Below are 19,302 nucleotides of genomic sequence, written 5' to 3' on the forward strand. Positions count from 1 at the left end.
GCATAATTTATTCACACAATTGCTGGTTCTTACTTACTTATGTCTAATACTGCGCATTGTCCATTTTTTAATTGTTCCTAATTTGCACCAAATGCTCCTGTCAACACTGTGTACTGACGATTTTTTTTGCTCCTTGTATGCCTCTGTGCCGACAGACCTTTTGATCATGCACAATGTTGCCCTAATTGGTTAATCACCATTGTCAAATATTCTAATGACGAAATAGACATCTATTTTTTTACGCTCCATCAGTGAAGTGAATGACCTTAGGGGAATTCGGTTCCACACCTGTCAAATTGTACTGTAGTAAATTACAGCACGTCATAAAATAGCAACACATTTTTTTCAGTTCCCCAATAATCATTTTAAATATTAAGTAGATTTATGATTTTTTTTTTTCTTGGATTAAATTTACGTAGAAGAAATGCGTATCTGTCGGGGAAAGCGAATTTGGTAAGTAGAGATAACGTGGAAAAAAGCTTTGGGGAACTGGATAAACCCGAGAATATGCGTAATTATAGGGAATGGGCACTCTGTTGCTGTTGGTACCAGTTTTGACTGGGTGCCTAAATAACTTTACGGACAGTTTTGTTTTCATACGATATAAGTCTGGCTGCCGATTTTCCTGCGCCTTTCTCATTTTTAGCGTCAATGGCGGAAATACGCGTCCTCAGCTTATTGGATTTAGTTGATATTTTACTTGAAAAAAGATATATGACCGGCGATGTACCCTATTTGGACAGCTTGTATAAGTTTCTCATAGTACCCAAAGTAAATTGATGGTTTATCTTTTTGAAAATTAAGCAGTCATTGCTTAAATCATGTGGTGGGATCATCAGCAAGCTTGAGTATCGGGCAAATGATAATTTATGTCGCGGCGTCTTCAATTATTTAATTAAAACAATTCAGTTCCATATGATGTTTTCATAAATAATATATAATGTACGCAATTAAATTAATAAGTTCTTCATCAAGATATATTTCAGTTGTACCAGCGTGTACAACTATACCGAAGTGGGTATTACACGTCACAATCTCGGTCTCGTCTGTCTCGCGAGAGAATGACAGAACGCCAAAATGGCGGCGCCCATGAACTTATTTCTCAAGTAAAAAATAGTGTCTTTAAACACGAATTTCTCTCTTATAGGGTTGATGTCAATAGGGAAACTGTCATGGTTCCTCTTTTTAAATGATGAATATTTATATTAGACAGACATCAATCCATCCATTCTTATTCCTTTAAGAAAACATTCAGGCTGTTTTTCTTACAAATAATTTCTGCTTTTAATTTTTTTTCCAAAGCTATGGTATAATCACCTCATCTGATAAAATTTTTCATTTAAGACTAGCTTGTGAGAATTTTATAAGTTTAAATCATTATCCAATCCAGTTCCTATACTAACCAGTACAAGAACAGTATAAGACTCAAACCTTTGCTCCCTTTACTGAGAGGCAGAACCAATTATCTCTATATGAAAAATTACAGTGTGGTCTTCAATTTTATAAAGATATTACATACTTCAAAGTAAATTAGAAGACACTTTCTTCAACCTGATGTTTTTTGTAACCTTCTCAATATTAAAGAAAGTCACTCGTTTCTCTCAGGTCAAATGGTTCTATCTACAAAATGCTGTCAGTGACAACAACCAGTGTTTGATTTTTTTTTCTAGCATATAACATAAAAGTCCTATAATATTTCTACATAAGGTAGCATAGGAATGTACAACTAGATTTTCAATAGTGCTCCGATGTCATCCTTATTTGCACACAATTCATCCATAAAAGGTGTGACGAAATGACATCAGATGCACTGGTAGAACTTAAGATAAATCCAACTTGCTGATTTAGGTACGTTAACCTCATATGGACAGACCAACTGACAGATGGATGGGCATACCAATTTTATATACCGGTATGCCCAGGGGCATAAAGAGTAAATGATCATGAAAATGTGGAACAAATCATCTTGAAAGATGGTTGATAATCCCATAGATAAATAAGAGACGTTGCACAAAGAAAAAGATGCTTAACCTGGCCTTCAACATTTACCATACTATATTTTTGGAAAAACATAAAACAAGTTGACATTCACAACATGAATTTCAGACTATAACTGAGCTTTTGTTAAAAATGTACAGGGAGGAACGAAGAACAATATCATTGACAGACAAAGTTCCCAGATATCCCTGTTTGTTTATTTCTCTAGGAAGATAGAAACTTAAAGAATTGCTACACCTTCAACAACCTTTTTAGTCTGGTCTTCCAATGCAAACATTCTAACAAAAGTTTTAATTAAAGAATCTATCAGGTAACAGTCTTAGGGACTTACGAAAGCATACAGGCTGTTTATCTCACAGTAGTTTTTGCTTTTGAATTTTTTATCAGATATATAACTTCTGCTTTTGAATTTTTATCAGATTTATGGTATAATCACCTCATCCGATAAAACTCTGTCCCAAAAAAGAATTTAAGACTAGCCTTTAAGAATTTTATTAGTTTAAATCATTATCCAATCCAGTTCCTATACTAACCAGTAAAAGTACATTAAATGGCTCTAACCCTTGCTCCCTTTACTGAAAGGCAGAACCACTCAGTGTGGTCTTCAATTTTATAAAGATATTACATACTTTAAAGTAAATTAGAAGACATTTTCTTCTACCTGATGTTTTTTGTAACCTTCTCAATATTAAAGAAAGTCACTCGTTTCTTTCAGGTCAAATGGTTCTATCTAGGCAGCTTATTATTATTATGTCATCAGTGACAACAACCAGTGTTTGATTTTTTTTTCTTTTTCATTACATAAAAATCATATAATTCCACTTATGGAAGAGCCATTTTTCACTAGGTGATCTCGCTCTATAAGAATATTTACAGTGTGGTCTTCAATTTTATAAATATGTTACATACTTTAAAGTAAATTAGAAGACACTTTCTTCTACCTGATGGTTTTTGTAACCTTCTCAATATTAAAGAAAGTCACTCGTTTCTCTCAGGTTAATAGGTCTATCTAGAAAATGCCAACAGTGACAACAACCAGTGTTTGATTTTCTTTCTTTCATATTACATAACAAGAAGCGCCGCAATGCGACGAAAACCAGGTTTTCAACGACCAAGTTTTGATGTTACAGCAATCAATAGGTCGAAAAGCACTGAAGTTATTGAGTAGAAGCTGAAAATTCTATTGTAAGCAAATGACCTTGAACTTGCTCCCAGATATCTTAGTGGCAATCCAAAGCTAGCAAGTTTGGTGTCAAAGCAAACTAAAGTTATAACATGAAAACTAAATACATGTACATTAACCTTGATCACAGACACCTGGGTAGCAATCCCAAGCTGTCTCTTGACATAAGCTATCCATACACCAAGTTTGGTGTCAATAGGTCAAAGCAAACTCAAGTTATTGAGCGGAAACTGAATTTCTATTTTTAGTAACAGTGACCTTGACCTTGATCACAGACACCTGGATAGCAATCCCAAGCTACCCCTTAATATAAGCTATCCATACACCAAGTTTGGTGTCAATAGGTCAAAGCAAACTCAAGTTATTGAGCGGAAACTGAATTTCTATTTTTAGTAACAGTGACCTTGACCTTGATCACAGACATCTGGGTAGTAATCCCAAGCTGCCTCTTGATATAAGCTATCCATACACAAAGTTTGGTGTCAATAGGTCAAAGCAAACGCAAGTTATTGAGCGGAAACTGAATTTCTATTTTTAGTAACAGTGACCTTGACCTTGATCACAGACACCTGGGTAGCAATCAAAAGCTGCCTCTTGATATAAGCTACCTACACACTAAGTTTGGTGTCAATAGGCCAAAGCAAACTCAAGTTATTGAGCTGAAACCAAAAGTTAATGCCTGCCCGCCCGCCCGCCATGACTTCGGCATTACAATAACCCGGTTTTCGTTGAAAACCTGGTTAAAAATCATATAATATTTCTATTTATAGTAGCATTGGAATGTACAACTTCATTTTATGATTTGCAATATCACTTTAATGTTATCCTTACTTCCAATATTTAGCAATCTGATGCTATTTTGGCTCTGATATTAAGTTATAGTGCATCTTATCGTAACTGAATAAAACTTTACTTACCACAATGTCATGTTGGAATACTGAGTTTTTTGTGTCCATAAAAGAACCAAATTTGCAGGCTTGAGTAAGGGACAGTCCTATAAATCTCAAATTGTGACTCTGTACAAATTCTCTGAAATGGTAATAGATTTGATGATTAACAAGGATTCAAGGAAAAAACAAACAGTTGTGTTAAATAAAGCTAGGACATTCTGATTGATAAAGAAACTATTCAGGATGAGGTTAGCACCACAAATCTCATAGTTTGACAGTAGAATAAGCCATAGTTCTTGACCTATCATTTCAGTTACAGACCTATATTTACATTGAAGACCAAAAAGCCACGTTTCAAGTGAATACCTACACAATGGAACCTTATCCAAAGTTTCACAGGCATGCAAAACCTTAACCATTGATCAAGTTTTAAACTGTGTCTGCAATTTTCACTTTTAAACTTTGTTTTCATTGCTCTCAAGAATCTCTCGTTTTCCAGATTTTTTCGTTCATTTCAACAAGAGCATGATAATTGAAAACATATTTTTGTACAAGATAATTATGTTTAAAATCAAAATTGTTTTTCAGCAGCCACAGACACTTTCTTCAACTGATTTAATATTTAAGAGCTTTTTGAAATGACAATATGGTCCTTTATACTGAATTCTTTATTTTTGTCTTCTTAAAAAATAGATAAATAAAACACTTAACATTAAAGAAGAAAAAGAAATAAGTTAAAGAAAAAATTCATAATTGATAAGATATTCAAAACTATATAATGTACATGTATATACAAATGCTATGTATTTATTTTTATAATTTTTCCTCTGTATTCAATTTCAAAGCCTAAATAAAAGCCCTTCCCTTTGTTTACTATCTCGGCCAAGTACATGTAAGATTTGAAACCTTGTATTTCAGAGAGGACAACTTCCTGATATAAAACAGCAGAATAATCAATTAATTGCATTTAGGATTGGACATTAAGACTACTTTAAAACGTGAAATATCAGTCATTGAGCTGATAACCAATCTTTTAATTATCTCTTTACAGACTTCTTGATGACCTGAAATCTCTGTTGCAATTAGAGATGTAGTGATTGCTGTTAAAAAGTTATTTTTAGCACAGATCATCACAGTGCTTTTTGATTTACAACCAGTTTGGACTAATTGCTCTAATAAAACCATTCTCAGTATTAAAGCCTGAAAATTTAATACTCATTCCCACTAAATATCATAAATGGACTTCCCATCTTTCAATCTGGACGAAATCATTCATCATTTTTGGGGTTTTTAAAAAAAAAATTAACGGTAAACGGGGGGTAAAAAAGACTATATCGAACGCTAGTATACCACGAGCAGGCTTAATGTTAAATTCATAATATAATAATTATAAATCATAATAATAACCTCATCTGATGAACTTCTGGCCATTGTTAAATTAGAAGGGATTTCAAATTAAATGAAAACATTTTCAAGTTCAGTCAAACTTCCTTTTGTCAATTACTCATAGAAGAATGTTTCAACATTTTCTTGAATTGACATATATATGTTTATTGATTCCTTAGACAAAATAAGAGATGAAATGACATGCAATTCAAAACAATTTACAAAGACCATAATAGCTTTGTTTCCTTAAGATATGGCAAGCAATCTGACACTACAATTATGGCTTGCACATTAATGCCAACATTGGGTTGTTTCCAATAAACATTTGTTTTCATGACTGAAGAAATTCTCATAACAATGAGCAAGAATTATTCTAGTTCAGACTATCTTCACTATGTATTAATACAATGTAGGTTCAATATATTGATATTCAGAATGTCTGAAATCTAAATAAGTTCATAAAAATTTATCTGAAAAAGATTCATGTATAAATTAACCTTAAAATAAAGTTCATTACATTCTATTCTTTAACAACCAGTCTTTATAGGACACATGTTCACAAGACAATTATGCCCCCACTTCATTTGCCTTTAACAATGACATATTTACATATAAATAAATATTTCATAAAGATCAAGGCTTTTAGCATTATATTAATACAATGTAGGTAAAATGTATATAACAGACTTTGCGAAAAATTAAGAAATTCTGTCAGACATTTGGTCTAACTGGCTTGAGATTTTTAGCAATGTCCCTACAAATTGACATGTAAATTAACTTCCACGGTTTATTCCTTCTCATGTTATTCATCACACAAGCATAACACAAGGATAACAGGAAGTACAGACCTACGGACAACATTAACACAGTAGGCTTCCCACTTTTTAGAACAAGTTACTAAAACATGTAAATGATTTTTTATATAGAAGTATTTTTTTTACCATAACCAATCTTAGATATTTTAAAATATAATAAATCTACAATGCTACTTACAAGAGCATTTCCTCTGTGGCACCTTCCTTCCCCGACATGTCAAACGACGTAAGTTGAGGTAGACAAGTAGTACGAGACAGGAGATCTGTTATTTTGAACTTTGGTGATGGATTACTTGAGAGAATTTGTTGTACACTTGAGTCATCTGATACATCTAGATGCACAAGTTTTGTGAGCTCACATAGCACTGGTACTATATCACATGTCTGAGCTGCTCGTAAAGAGTACATTGACAAATATTTCAATCTTTCTTTGCATTTTCTTAAAGATGATATATCGTCTATCAAAGTGTCTGAAATATCCAGATTTTCCAGTTTCGGCAGATCCTCTGCAATTATTTCCAAGCCTTGTTTATTGAACTGTGTCCTACTAACATTCAGACTGACTAAGTTGCGAAGTTTGGACAGAGACACCATCACACAAAACTTTGTTGCACTATTCAAAAACGTGCTATTGCTAACGTTGAGTGAGCGTAAATTTGTCAGAGTCCATTCTCCGAGACATCCTATCACATCGTTTATTGTCGTACTTTTCAAACCAGTTATTTCAAGGTCAGAAATTTTATGCTGTTTTAACGTCCGTAAACCTTTTGTACTTAACTGAGCATCTCGTATACAAACCTGCCTTAGATTCATTACATTTGGGTCAAATAACGTCATTGTCTCATCTGTTAACTTTCCTTTCTCACACAGAGTTTCCAACAGTTTTTCCGACAGATGATGTTGGAAATATATGTCCTGCTCCTTGAACATAAGCTTTGAATCTCCGAGCTCTGTGATTCCGGGCTCGCATAACTGACTTAGATTGTCACAGATGAAGTCTATGCAGCAGTTATGGAGACTAACTGGTGTGTCGTACATCGTGTTGAATTCGTGCTGCTCCTCAATAATCTCCCTCATTCATACCAGCCCCACAGCCACGGTTAGTAAAAGCTGAAAAAAAAAATCAGCATAAATTATGGTAAATCATGAAAATTTTAAATTTCACAATAAAGTGTAATCAAAATCCTAGAAAAAAAATTTAATTGAAGTTTATAAAGTCAACTTATTCAATCAATTAAATTAAGAAATGATAAAAAATGTTTCATGTCATTCTTTGCTCTTACAGTTTGCTGTTGACTGTTCTTAAGCATATAGAAATAGTGTCAGTTTCCTTCCTTAAAGCTTTTCAACTCAATACTTAGTCCATTCTTAATCATTAAAATCATGATCATATTTGAAAAGCAGTTATTTATAGAACTTATTCTACGCATATGTCACCTATTTGCGGTGATTTAGATATTTTCTATCAAACAAAATAAATACCTAAGATTAACTCTTTTCTGAACAATACTTCTTAGCTAAATAAAGAGCACTTAAAACAGTGGTAGCAGAAAACATAAAAGCACACACAGATATTGATTTGCATGTATACAAATAACAGATCTGATGACAAGAATAATTATCACATTTTGTCAAGCTTTACATGTTCTCTGTACTTTCTCCATACTTAAAAAGACAGTCCTGCTGAAAAAAAAAATCTCTTTAATAATGTGAACATCGTGACCTTATTGTCAGTATTGGAAAATACAGAGAACATGTACATATATAAATATCTATTACATTTGTACGAAAACAACAACAGCAACAACATCAGGCACATTTAGAATTTCAAGTCCCTTTCTTAATGCATAATTTGATTCAGAATATAAAAAAATTCCTAAATTGATTTAAAGGTAATAATGATTGAATTTCTGAAACTGTTTCCAGGTCACCATCCTCTAATTGTTTTAATTTCCAAAAGTGATCAGTAAGTCTTGTACCAAGTTAGGAGATGATCAAAAGGCCAGCAAATTGGGCTAAACTTAATCTGTCTTAACAACCACAACCCATTCTCATTATCCTGGAAGAATGTCTAGAATACAAGATCATGACTTTTTTGTTTATGTACAAGAATAAATTCAATAGTAAACAAGAGCCATGTCAACATGGCCATCCCCCGCCGAATGTGTTTGCTCATTGAAAGAATGTATATGTAGTAGAGCGGAATAATTCCATTTTAAGAGGTCTTTTGGTAATGATAACTGATGGCTATAGTGATTACAGATTTGAAACCTATGTGAATACTGATGGCTGAAAATAACAAAGGGCAATTACTGAAAAATAATGCAGGGTACGTTATCATTCTTGTGTGCTGCATCCCTCCTCAGTAAAATCTATCCACCTATGAAGTTTCAAGTTGATACCTCAAATACTTTTTGAGAAAAAAATTGAATTGAAAAATAAAGTATAAAAAGAACAAAGGGCAATAACTCAAAAATTATAAAAGGTAGAGTTATCATTCTTGTGCAGTGCACACCTCCTGAGTGAGATCTATGCACCTATGAAGTTTCATTTTGATATCTCAAAGGCTTTTTGAGTTATGCTCTGGACAAAAATTAATTTTGAAAAATAACAAAGGGCAATAACTCAAAAATAATGCAGGGTAGAGTTATCATTCTTAAGCACTGCACTCCTCCTCAATGAGATCCATCCACCTTTGAAGTTTCAAGTTGATACCTCAAATACTTTTTGAGATAAGCTCTGGACAAAATAGCATAAAAAAACAAAGGGCAATAACTCAAAAACTGTATAGGGAAGAGTTATCATTCTTGCGCACAACATTCCTCCTCAATAAGATCTATCCACCTATGACATTTCATGTTGATATCTCAAACACTTTTTGAGTTATGCTCCACTCAGGTGAAAAATTAGGTATGAAAAATAACAAAGGGCAATAACTCAAAAATTAAGAAAGGTAGAGTTATCATTCTTGTGCACTGCACACCTCCTGAGTGAGATCTATGCACCTATGAAGTTTCATGTTAATATCTCATAGGCTTTAGGAGTTATGCTCTGGACAAAAATCAATTTTGAAAAATAACAAAGGGCAATAACTCAAAAATCATGCAAGGTAGAGTTATCATTCTTGTGCACTGCACTCCTCCTCAATGAGGTCTATCCACCTATGAAGTTTCAAGTTGATAACTCAAATACTTTTAGAGATATGCTCCGGACAAAAATGTCGGACGGAAGGACGGACAGACGGACGGAAGGTCGGACGGACGGAGACTATTTCTATATCCTCCGCCGAAATTTTTCGGCGGGGGATAACAAGCTCTCTAAGAGATTTCAGCACCTTTGAGAAACAGCCATCCAATAACAAACATTATAGATCAAACATGTTGAAAATATCTGACAAAAGCATCTGTTTCAATCGAAGTGTCGATAACATTTTAAGGCCGAGGTCTTTGCTTATAAGAGAAATCCAAGACTGAAAGTGCTTTTATATCACAATGTTCTATATACTGTACTGTACCTACATGTATCTTAAGCACTTCAATAAAATAAATGACCTGGTTGCATAACGAAGCCACAAATGGGACAATTAACCATGTGACTATAACACTAGTAAGTTACATAAATTCAAGGGCCGTATAATATGGTAAACCTTCACAGCTTTGAATAGTTTGACAGCTGTCACCTTACTAGTTACTTATGACATTACAGTATTCGGAATCTGTTCATTTTCAGCAAATGAAACATTCATAGCAATTAAATGGAGGTATAAATGGATAATTCCATTACCTACTATAATGCCTCAAATTATTAACAAGAGCTGTCGGTAGGACAGCATGCTCGACTATTCTAAGTGCTTGATAGTAAAAGAGCCTTGATAATGTTAAATTTTTTAAGTTCACAAAAGGGCTAATTTTTTTTATAAATTCATGTTATAGGCCTTAGAGAGAGTCTAATTATACAGTATTTGCTTGACTATTCGGAAGGTAATGTCACATTTTTAGGGTGTTTTATTGAGAATAATAATACTAATTACCTATGAATACATAAATTTGACAGAAAAGGTACCAAGGCTTGTTATTAAGATGTTTTATCAAGTAGATCACTGCTTTATTATTATGAATGCATAAAATTGTCCCAAAAAAGGCACAAACCCTTCAGTAGTTATTGAGATAACAGCTTACAAGCAAAACTTTACCATGAATTTCTAAGTTGAAAAAGGGGAGAAAAATCAGCCTAAATGCAAGATAGAATTATGTATCTTTGTCAGTGACCTACAATTATGACCCTAAATGCATATGTGAAATTTTAAATAAATTATCTTTAATAGTTATTGAGATATGTAAAACTTGCATGTAAACATTAACCAAGAGACTAAGTAGAAAGGGGAATATGAATCAGCCTTAATGCAAGATGGAGTTATGGGACTTGGTCAGTGACATACAATTATGACCCTCCAATTTTGACCCTAAGTGCATGACTGTGTAAAGTTTCAAGTAAATATCTTTGAAGACCTTTAACCAAAATTTCTAAGGTTCAAAGGGGCAAATAATTCTGCAAATATTGCAGGCAGAGTTATGCAATTTTGCAAACTGATGTACATTGTTACTATAAAAAAGTATTTTAAATTTCAAATGAATATCTCAAGCAATAATTGAGATATTTGACTTTACAAAAAAACTTTAACCAAAATTTCTAAGTTCCAAAGGGGCATAATTCTGTCAATATTGTAGGCAGAGTTATCCAACTTGTCAATCTGATGAACCTTGTTACTATAAATAAGTATTGTAAGTTTCAATTGAATATCTCAAGCAATAATTGAGATATTTGACTTTACAAAAAACCTTAACCAAAATTTCTAAGTTAAAAAGGGGCATAATTTTGTCAATATTGTAGGCAGAGTTATCCAACTTGTCAATCTGATGTACCTTGTTACTATAAATAAGTATTGTAAGTTTTAATTGAATATCTCAAGCAATAATTGAGATATTTGACTTTACAAAAAACTTTAACCAAAATTTCTAAGTTAAAAAGGGGCATAATTCTGTCAATATTGCAGGCAGAGTTATCCAACTTGTCAATCTGATGTACCTTGTTACTATAAATAAGTATTGTAAGTTTCAATTGAATATCTCAAGTTATAATTGAGATATTTGACTTTACAAAAAACTTTAACCAACGCAGACGCCGACGCGGACGCTGACGCCGACACCGACGCCGACGCGACTACAATAGCTCTCATATTCTTCGAATAGTCGAGCTAAAATAGGTTGACTGCAAAACTTGGCAATGCTTTCTGTACATGGATTTCAGCACTTTACAAAAGACCAATACATGCAAAATCAACAAACTGTTGTAATCTTTGCAAATAAACAGGTGTATTAACCTTTAGAAATGAACTGGAGATAAAGAATAGTCTTTCAAATTTCTTTTTCAGTATAAGTGAAAAGACATTACTGTTTATGTTTACAAAATCAAGCATGGTGGCATCTAAGCAAAAACATTTTGTTTAAGTTGTGTAACAATTGTACAATATTCATAGTGTATAATTGTGCATCAGTAATACTGAATCTATGCATTATATGGCCAAAACAAGCAAAGTGGTAAGTAAATGGTCCAAAAATATTTTAAAAGTTAAATCACACTGAAAGTATGTGTACAGCTGCTAAGACATTATCTAAAAAATATTTCAAGGAAAGTGGTAGGTGCCTAGGTGCATCATTCACAATATTGTATGTAATACAAAAATGTTAACGAAAATTTGAAGTTGGAAAAGAAGCATAATTTTGTCAATATACTTTATAGAGGTTACTCATGTATTTCCTTTCATCTGGAATTGGGGATAATGATGACTTTCAAGTATTAAGAGTTGCAAAGACTTAACTGTTAATATTAGTAAAAAAAATGTGGCTTTTGTCAAAATCTATGACAGAGTTTTTCTTGCCTTAAAGAGGTGATAATGGTCATAGACCACTATTTCAATTTCAAACCAATACCTCAAAAGGATAATAATTTTATAGATCTGTTAGAATGTAAGTGGGGGTGGTACAAAAACCAAAATGTGACACTGAGACCTGGATGAGTAGGATACATTAATAATAGCTCTCTCCCTACATGTATTATGAAAATATTTATAAAAGTCATTCAAATAACACCAGAAAACAAAATAAAGTTGTAAAACAACTGTAATTCTATGGAAAAAGTGGAGTCATACACAATTAAAGATGTACAAAAACTAATTTGATTTAGCAAAAAGATTGATAAAAACTTTTTATCCAGTGAAATTTTAAATTCATATGAAAAGCTCACTGACTCGAATCATTTATAATTAGAAAGGTGAAATAATGCATAACTCATTGAGGCTTTAATTTCCAGTATGATAGGAATGAACTAAAAACTCATCCTAAACCGATTTTTTCATATTCTGTGAGCCAGAATATTTTCCCTGACCCATATGAACTGATAGACATTCACAAAGTAAGGCATTTCTCAAGTTTATCATCATATAATTGACATTTCACGAGTCAGATGACAGTTCATTGTTACATGACAATATGGCAATGGTATTCTGACCTTATTGCACAGAAAGTTGTCACTAATAACATAATATCTCTGACAACCTCCAGATTTTCTTCATATGCTTCTAAACAAAATTATTTTCACACTGCTATTAAATGTCTCTGAGACATTTTTGCACTCAAATGTCTGTCAATATCAATGCAATTGACCAGCGATGGGTACAATTATTTATAAAGTTATTTATCACTACATTTGTACTAACTATCATTCTACTGAGTTACTAACACAGTATGGGCTATTTTTGCTTATTTTGACCTCCTTTTGGTAATTTATATCATATATGGATTTAAGTGAAGTGATGTTTGCAATATATGTAAATTATTTTCTTTATTCAATTCACAATATTTTACTGTTCTCATTTCATGAACTGACCATATTTTTCACAGTCTTCTGCAAGATACTTTTTCAGCTCTATAACTCTTCCAGAGGTATATCTCTGGCGTTTCGACCCCTGTGGGTTGGAACTAAATATGCAAGATGATTCAGTTTTTGGCTTTTTAACCTGAAAAGAGGTGTAATCAGTGGTCTCCTAAAACTGTCAAAGGAACTAATATTGACAAGTATTGAATATCAAGCCTGCAAATATGATGCACAGATATAAGTATTAAAATATTGCCTATGTCACTATCAAAATTATTAAATGATGTTGAATAAATTATTCCCCAGTGCCAAAAAGCCCTTCTTTGTAGAGGCCGAATATAGGCTGCTTCCCCAACCAAACTAGCCTCTTTTTTCCCCAGTTTAGTTCTCAAAATTCCCTAGTCTTTTGAAATTTCCCATAGAATTTAGAACAAAAATAAATGATGGTGTTGAATTTAGGTATTTTACTGCCTTATTAGTATTTCCCTGTGCTTTTTAATTTTCTATTTTGAAGAACTTGTTAATATTTTGTGTTAAATTTGAGACCCTTTTCCCAAAGTATGCCAAAATCATGCATTATTTCCCCAAGAATAAGGCTGATCAAGGCCCCTTCCCCAAAAATGGTGTTTTGGCCCTATTCCCATCAGGGAATTTAGAAAAGGAATATTACATTCAGGCTCAAGTCATACATCAGTGGAACAAATTGTTATCAATTCTATCTGCAGTGGTTCTTGATTTTGGGAAGTATTATCAATAAAATTGCTAATTTGGAAAGTAAAAAATACTTCTGGTTTCGGCCACTGGTGTATTCAAGAATATAGCTCATAGTAATTATAATATGATTTAAGACTATTTAACCTTCATAAGTACTATTAAACACTTATGCCAGTTGATCAACATGACAAAAATTGAAAATGGCAGTGTTGTCCTGATTAGACAAAAAAATAATACCACACAAATCTCAAGCTGTTTGTCTGTTGCCCTGTTATATTATCCATGGGTGGCCATGATTCCTTACCCTAAGCATTTCACAATCTGGTGCTAGTTTTATACACTTTATTTTCTAATGATCCAAGCATTCTATGTTGAAGAAATTTGGCAGATATATACATCATCTATCTAGCAACATCATACCTCGGCGCAATCACACTTGATTATAACCATATAACGCAACATCATATTTACTTTGATGTTTAAAAAATATCTGACTGTCTCCATTTTGCATATCAGGTTGCCAACTGTAAGTCCAGACGTCAAAGTAAACAACATGTCTCAAATACTCAATACACATCACAACCTAATCCTTTAATGCTGTTTTTCAGATTATGTCTCAGATTCTAATTCATAGTTGGATTTAGGATCACACCATCCGCCAATAGAGTAGAGGTCATATGGCGACTTTCCATCTTAAATTGTAGAGGAAGACCTCCAGATGTTGCCCCTCTGTGCAGGCCCGTCGTCACGATTTTGTGATTGGTGCGGCCAATTTGGTATGTCTTAGTCAGAATCTAGGGGGGTACGGGGGCATGCTCCCCCGGAAAATTTTGTATTCTAGGATGCTCTCAGGGGCGTTTTTCGCGTATATTTGGCACAGCTTTCAGCCTGTCGCTAGTACATGTTATAGTAAAATGTCAGCGATTTTTTACAGATTAAAGTGGTGAAAATTAAGATTTGCATACATGTAATTGATATTTGGCAAATGAAAAATAAACAATAACTGTTGTTGTTATAATTCTTTAGATGCATTTTATCTGATAATTATTGTAAAACAAATATAATATATTACAAAATATTATAGTACGTGGATTTTTGTTTTAACATAAATCACACAATGGTATAAGCTTAAATAAACAATCGATGCCATGATGGAAGAATATTACATAAAGAGTCAACAATAACCGCTTTTTGTTTAGCAGTAACTTGTATTTTGTTCAAATAATCTTACAAAATACAGAGTCTCATTTTATGTAAAGTTTCCGTCGTTCTCTGGTGGTAATGAACTCATCGGCAATTACACGTAAGTTGAGTGAATCTGTCCTGCACTTTTGAATATGTAACACCATTAGTTTGTTCAAGCGTACTTGAGACATTATAGATCTCAGGTATGTCTTTATTCTTCTGAGCGCCGAGAATGTCCTATCACTGGTAGCATTAGAAGCAGGCATTACTAACAAAATCTTTAACAACACAACGACATCAGAGAACAGTGCTCGTTCTAGCACCGACTGTTTTGACACAAATTTCAAAACGTCAGGTAGAGTAACAGTACTATTTTCTGATTTGTCGAATGTGAACGTAGCAGCTGAAGCTGCATCTCTAAGATGTCTCAGTTAATATCGTTGCCATAGAAATCACAAACAAAACCAAGTTTTCTAGTGCACTCGGTCTTCAAAGGTTGTCCGGCCTTAATAGTTCTATAGTACGCGATATCCCGGTTGGTCAAATCTCTATTTAACACTGGCCATGGCAAGATCGATTTCTTCAAAATACTTAGGCCGGGACCGTCCCTGCACTGTAATTATGTAATTGAGTAAGTTTAATGAGTTGATTATGGATTTATTTCACGAGCGAGCCTCTGTCGAGTATCATATTGTATTCATCGAGTTCAATAAATTCAGTAATGAACTTAATCGAATTTAATATTTTGTTTATTACATACCAAAAATAAGTACCTTTTGAAGTGAAAAAGAACCATTTTTCATTGACGCCCATAGAAAAACGCTAACATTTATTGAGTATAACGCAAATGACGTCAAAATACGTGCACGGCCGTGCAATACCATTTTCACGGAGTCGCAAAAACGGCACGGATATGTGATAAAAACATGACTTTTGGATGGTTACCGTGTACAAAAAATAAAATGTTATCAAGTTCTCGGAGAATTCATGCATACTAGTTTAAGATATTCATAATATATACGGTGAACTGTCCGAAGCCACGTCGATGTCAATTAACTTCACACTTAACTTCAAGTGGCCAGTTAAGTGTCAAATTGCTTATCAGCGATGCGGTTTTTTGTTTGTTTTTTTTTTAACTCATTTTTGGCCAAAATATTGGTCCGGCCAAGGCCGGACCGGCCGGACCATCGACGACGGCCTTGCTGTGTATTATTTCATGCACTAGCATACCAGAGTATAGTGATTAGTCCTATAAATATGTCATCGCTTTGAGATATTTTTACTTCTGGGCAAAGCAACGTTGTGGGGCTTGACCAACATAAACTATAACAAGCCCGTAACATCTGATATATTGAACTAGCCCCGAGTCGAACCAGACCAACAACGTTCCAAATTCATGGGAAGTGGCTAGCCGTACGGGCCCGTACGGCTAGCCAAAAGTTCTAGCCGTACGTGAGTCACGTACGACTAGCCAGGACACACTGTATTGTCTAGCCGTACGGCACTTTTCAAATTTATATAGAAGTCGGAATTATACATATATGTTTTTTCATGACTTTAAGCGAGGATTTTAACCATGAAATAGTAATTGTCTTCGTATATTTACTTTAAATAGAGATTAATCGCCTTGTTGGCTACAGTAAAAGAAGTACGAATATCGATCTTTATCATTTCAAGACATCGAGAAAAAATAGCGTTAGGTCGCAGTTAAATAACATCAATTGAAATAGTTTACAAAATTTTGATAATAATCCTTTTTTGTTTCATAAAGTTTAATTTTCGACACCTTTAAAATGAAAAAAAAAATCAATGTTAGGCTCTGATATTTGCGTCAATTACCGACGGTATAGAAGTTTGTCCATCATTAAGGAAAGTTTGCATGTTCCGTGAAACGCATTTTGAAATTCTATTGTCAGTTCCTGGGTAGGCTTTATTTAAGGCTTATTAATTGTTTGTGCTTTTATGTTCGATTTTTATCTACTGTATTTGAAAATTATACAATTATTTTTGCTTTTCACCGTTTTTTTTCAATGTTCTATGTATTTATTTATTTATTTCACTCCGATCATTATTTATTCGATCCATGTGCTTAATTAACAAAAAAACATCTTTCAGTCAAATAAAACAACAAATCATAATCATGAGGCACAAAATAACATATGCATGGTCGACTTCTATATAATTTTGAATAGTGCCGTACGGCTAGACAATACAGCGAGTCCTGGCTAGTCGTACGTGACTCACGTACGGCTAGAACTTTTGGCTAGCCGTACGGGCCCGTACGGCTAGCCACTTCCAAATTCATGCCTACCAGGGTCAAGGAAAATAATAAACATAATAAAGACAAAAAAGGTGTTGGTAAGTTTATTTAAATATGCAAAAAAGGTATTGGGGAAAATGCCATACTACCTAAAATAATGAGAATTTTCGAATGTGGTGAATGAATGGCCATGCACACTTTTTTTACTGAAATTGGGACGAGATGGGCTCATAAATACGCAGATGATATTTGTAATATATATACCATTTCAATGTCATCTTGAAAGAAATCATTTAAAGCACTTACTTGAAGTAAAACAGAAGAGAGCAGCTGTTATACAGTCAATTTAGAACGAAAGTCAAAATATTTGACATCTTTTTGGATTATTTTTTTCCACAGGAAGTTTGTAAATTAATTACGAATAAGATATTAAAATATCCTCGTCGTCACCCCTGAAAACAGTTATCTCCCTTTGATTAGTACTCCTGCTAACTCATTGAAAACCACTTAAAGCTGTGGTCAAACGCAAAAGAAACTGTGATTGTACATTTACTGATAGATTTAGCAAAATATTTGGATATTCATATTTGGATATCCCTATCCATTATTCAAATTATATGTCGATTAGTTTCATGTTTAGATTATTCACTATGCAAAATGATAGAATTATTTTCTCTTTTTTTTAACAAAAGTGCAGAATGTTTACTCATTGAAGCATGACAAATTGTCTGATGTGTTAAATTGTTTAAAACTTTGCACAATGACAGTATATGAAATAATAAAAAATAATTTGAAATTATATAATATATTAGAATAGTATGCTTTAATTTTGAGTCATCTGCTTTTACAATAAGACTTAAATAGTAAAAACAAACTAGCATAAAGGAGCAGATAACTCAAGAAAACGCATGGTGACACCCATTTTTTTCTGTAAAATTGTTTAAAAAATGATTCTTTAATCATGCAGTTATACTGGTTAAAATTTTCTTCTTTTTTCTGCCTAATTAGCTATAGAAAATGGTGCCAAGGACTGTTGGAAACATTTTTAATGGAATCAGTCTCTGTGGGTTCCAACAAGGAAAGGTGCATTGTTTCATACCATAACAGGGTCAAAGTGAAAAATTACACATATTGTGATAATTCATTGAACTAAAATGCATTTTATGACTGGCATAATGACGTGATGCAGCAATATGTATAGTCCAACTTATTAGACTTGTCAAAGAGACACCGAGATAATTTTGGACGGGCGCTGTCTTTTTCCAACGGTTTGACAGTAAGAAAAAAAAGTCTGTAAAATGGGTCAAACCGTTCACGCCAAATTAATTAGGCTACAATATGTAGATACATGTACAATTATTAGTGTTGACCCCTTTGCCCCTCACCACTGCGGGTTCGAATACCAACAGGGACTTTGGATTCTTTCATGTGAGGAAGCTATCCAGCTACAGTAGCTTACGGAACGTCGGTGGTTCTACTCGGGTGCCCTTTAGTACCTGAAATAATGCACAGAAGGGCACCTGAAGTCTTCTTCCACCAGTTATGCTGGAACATTGCCATATGATCTATACAAACAAAATTTGTGTTGACATCTTCGACTTGTCTTGGCTCTTGAATTCTTGACCTCTACCATATCTGCATATTCTTGGTTGTCGAGTTAGGTGAAATCATGTTACAATTTGTGGAAGCTAGCAAAACGCTCTCCATATTGAATTGAACAAATTAACCCTCAAGTGACACAACCTTGTGTCAATTCCATGAGACATAGTATTGTATCCTGCAGTCAATTCGAGACCCTGGTTGCACGGTCTATTTAAACTTTATTTGAGCATCTGGAAGAACAATCCTGACTTCATAAAATGGCAATTCAGTCGGGTAACAAAAAAAAAATTGTATCAAGTTCAGTATGAAATCAGATTCCATTCTAGTCTAGACAAT

The 19,302-nt window shown here is 33.5% G+C and overlaps 1 protein-coding gene across 1 annotated transcript in view; it reads right to left on the reverse strand.

The window, feature by feature from the left end:
- LOC132719728 (protein zyg-11 homolog B-like) overlaps positions 1–17,804 on the reverse strand; it is a 41,169-nt gene extending 23,365 nt beyond the window's left edge. Inside the window, exons 1-3 of the mRNA XM_060703577.1 lie at positions 17,671–17,804; positions 6,451–7,382; positions 4,099–4,210 (exon numbers count right to left, since the gene is read on the reverse strand). Of these exons, the coding sequence (XP_060559560.1) occupies positions 4,099–4,210; positions 6,451–7,349 (1,011 nt within the window). The 5' untranslated portion in view covers positions 7,350–7,382; positions 17,671–17,804. The remainder of the gene's footprint in view (positions 1–4,098; positions 4,211–6,450; positions 7,383–17,670) is intronic.
- Positions 17,805–19,302: the final 1,498 nt, after the last annotated feature.

Source organism: Ruditapes philippinarum, unplaced genomic scaffold (assembly GCF_026571515.1).
Source record: "Ruditapes philippinarum isolate M1 unplaced genomic scaffold, ASM2657151v2 ctg2458_1_1_1_1, whole genome shotgun sequence".
Classification (NCBI taxonomy): Eukaryota; Metazoa; Mollusca; class Bivalvia; order Venerida; family Veneridae; genus Ruditapes; species Ruditapes philippinarum.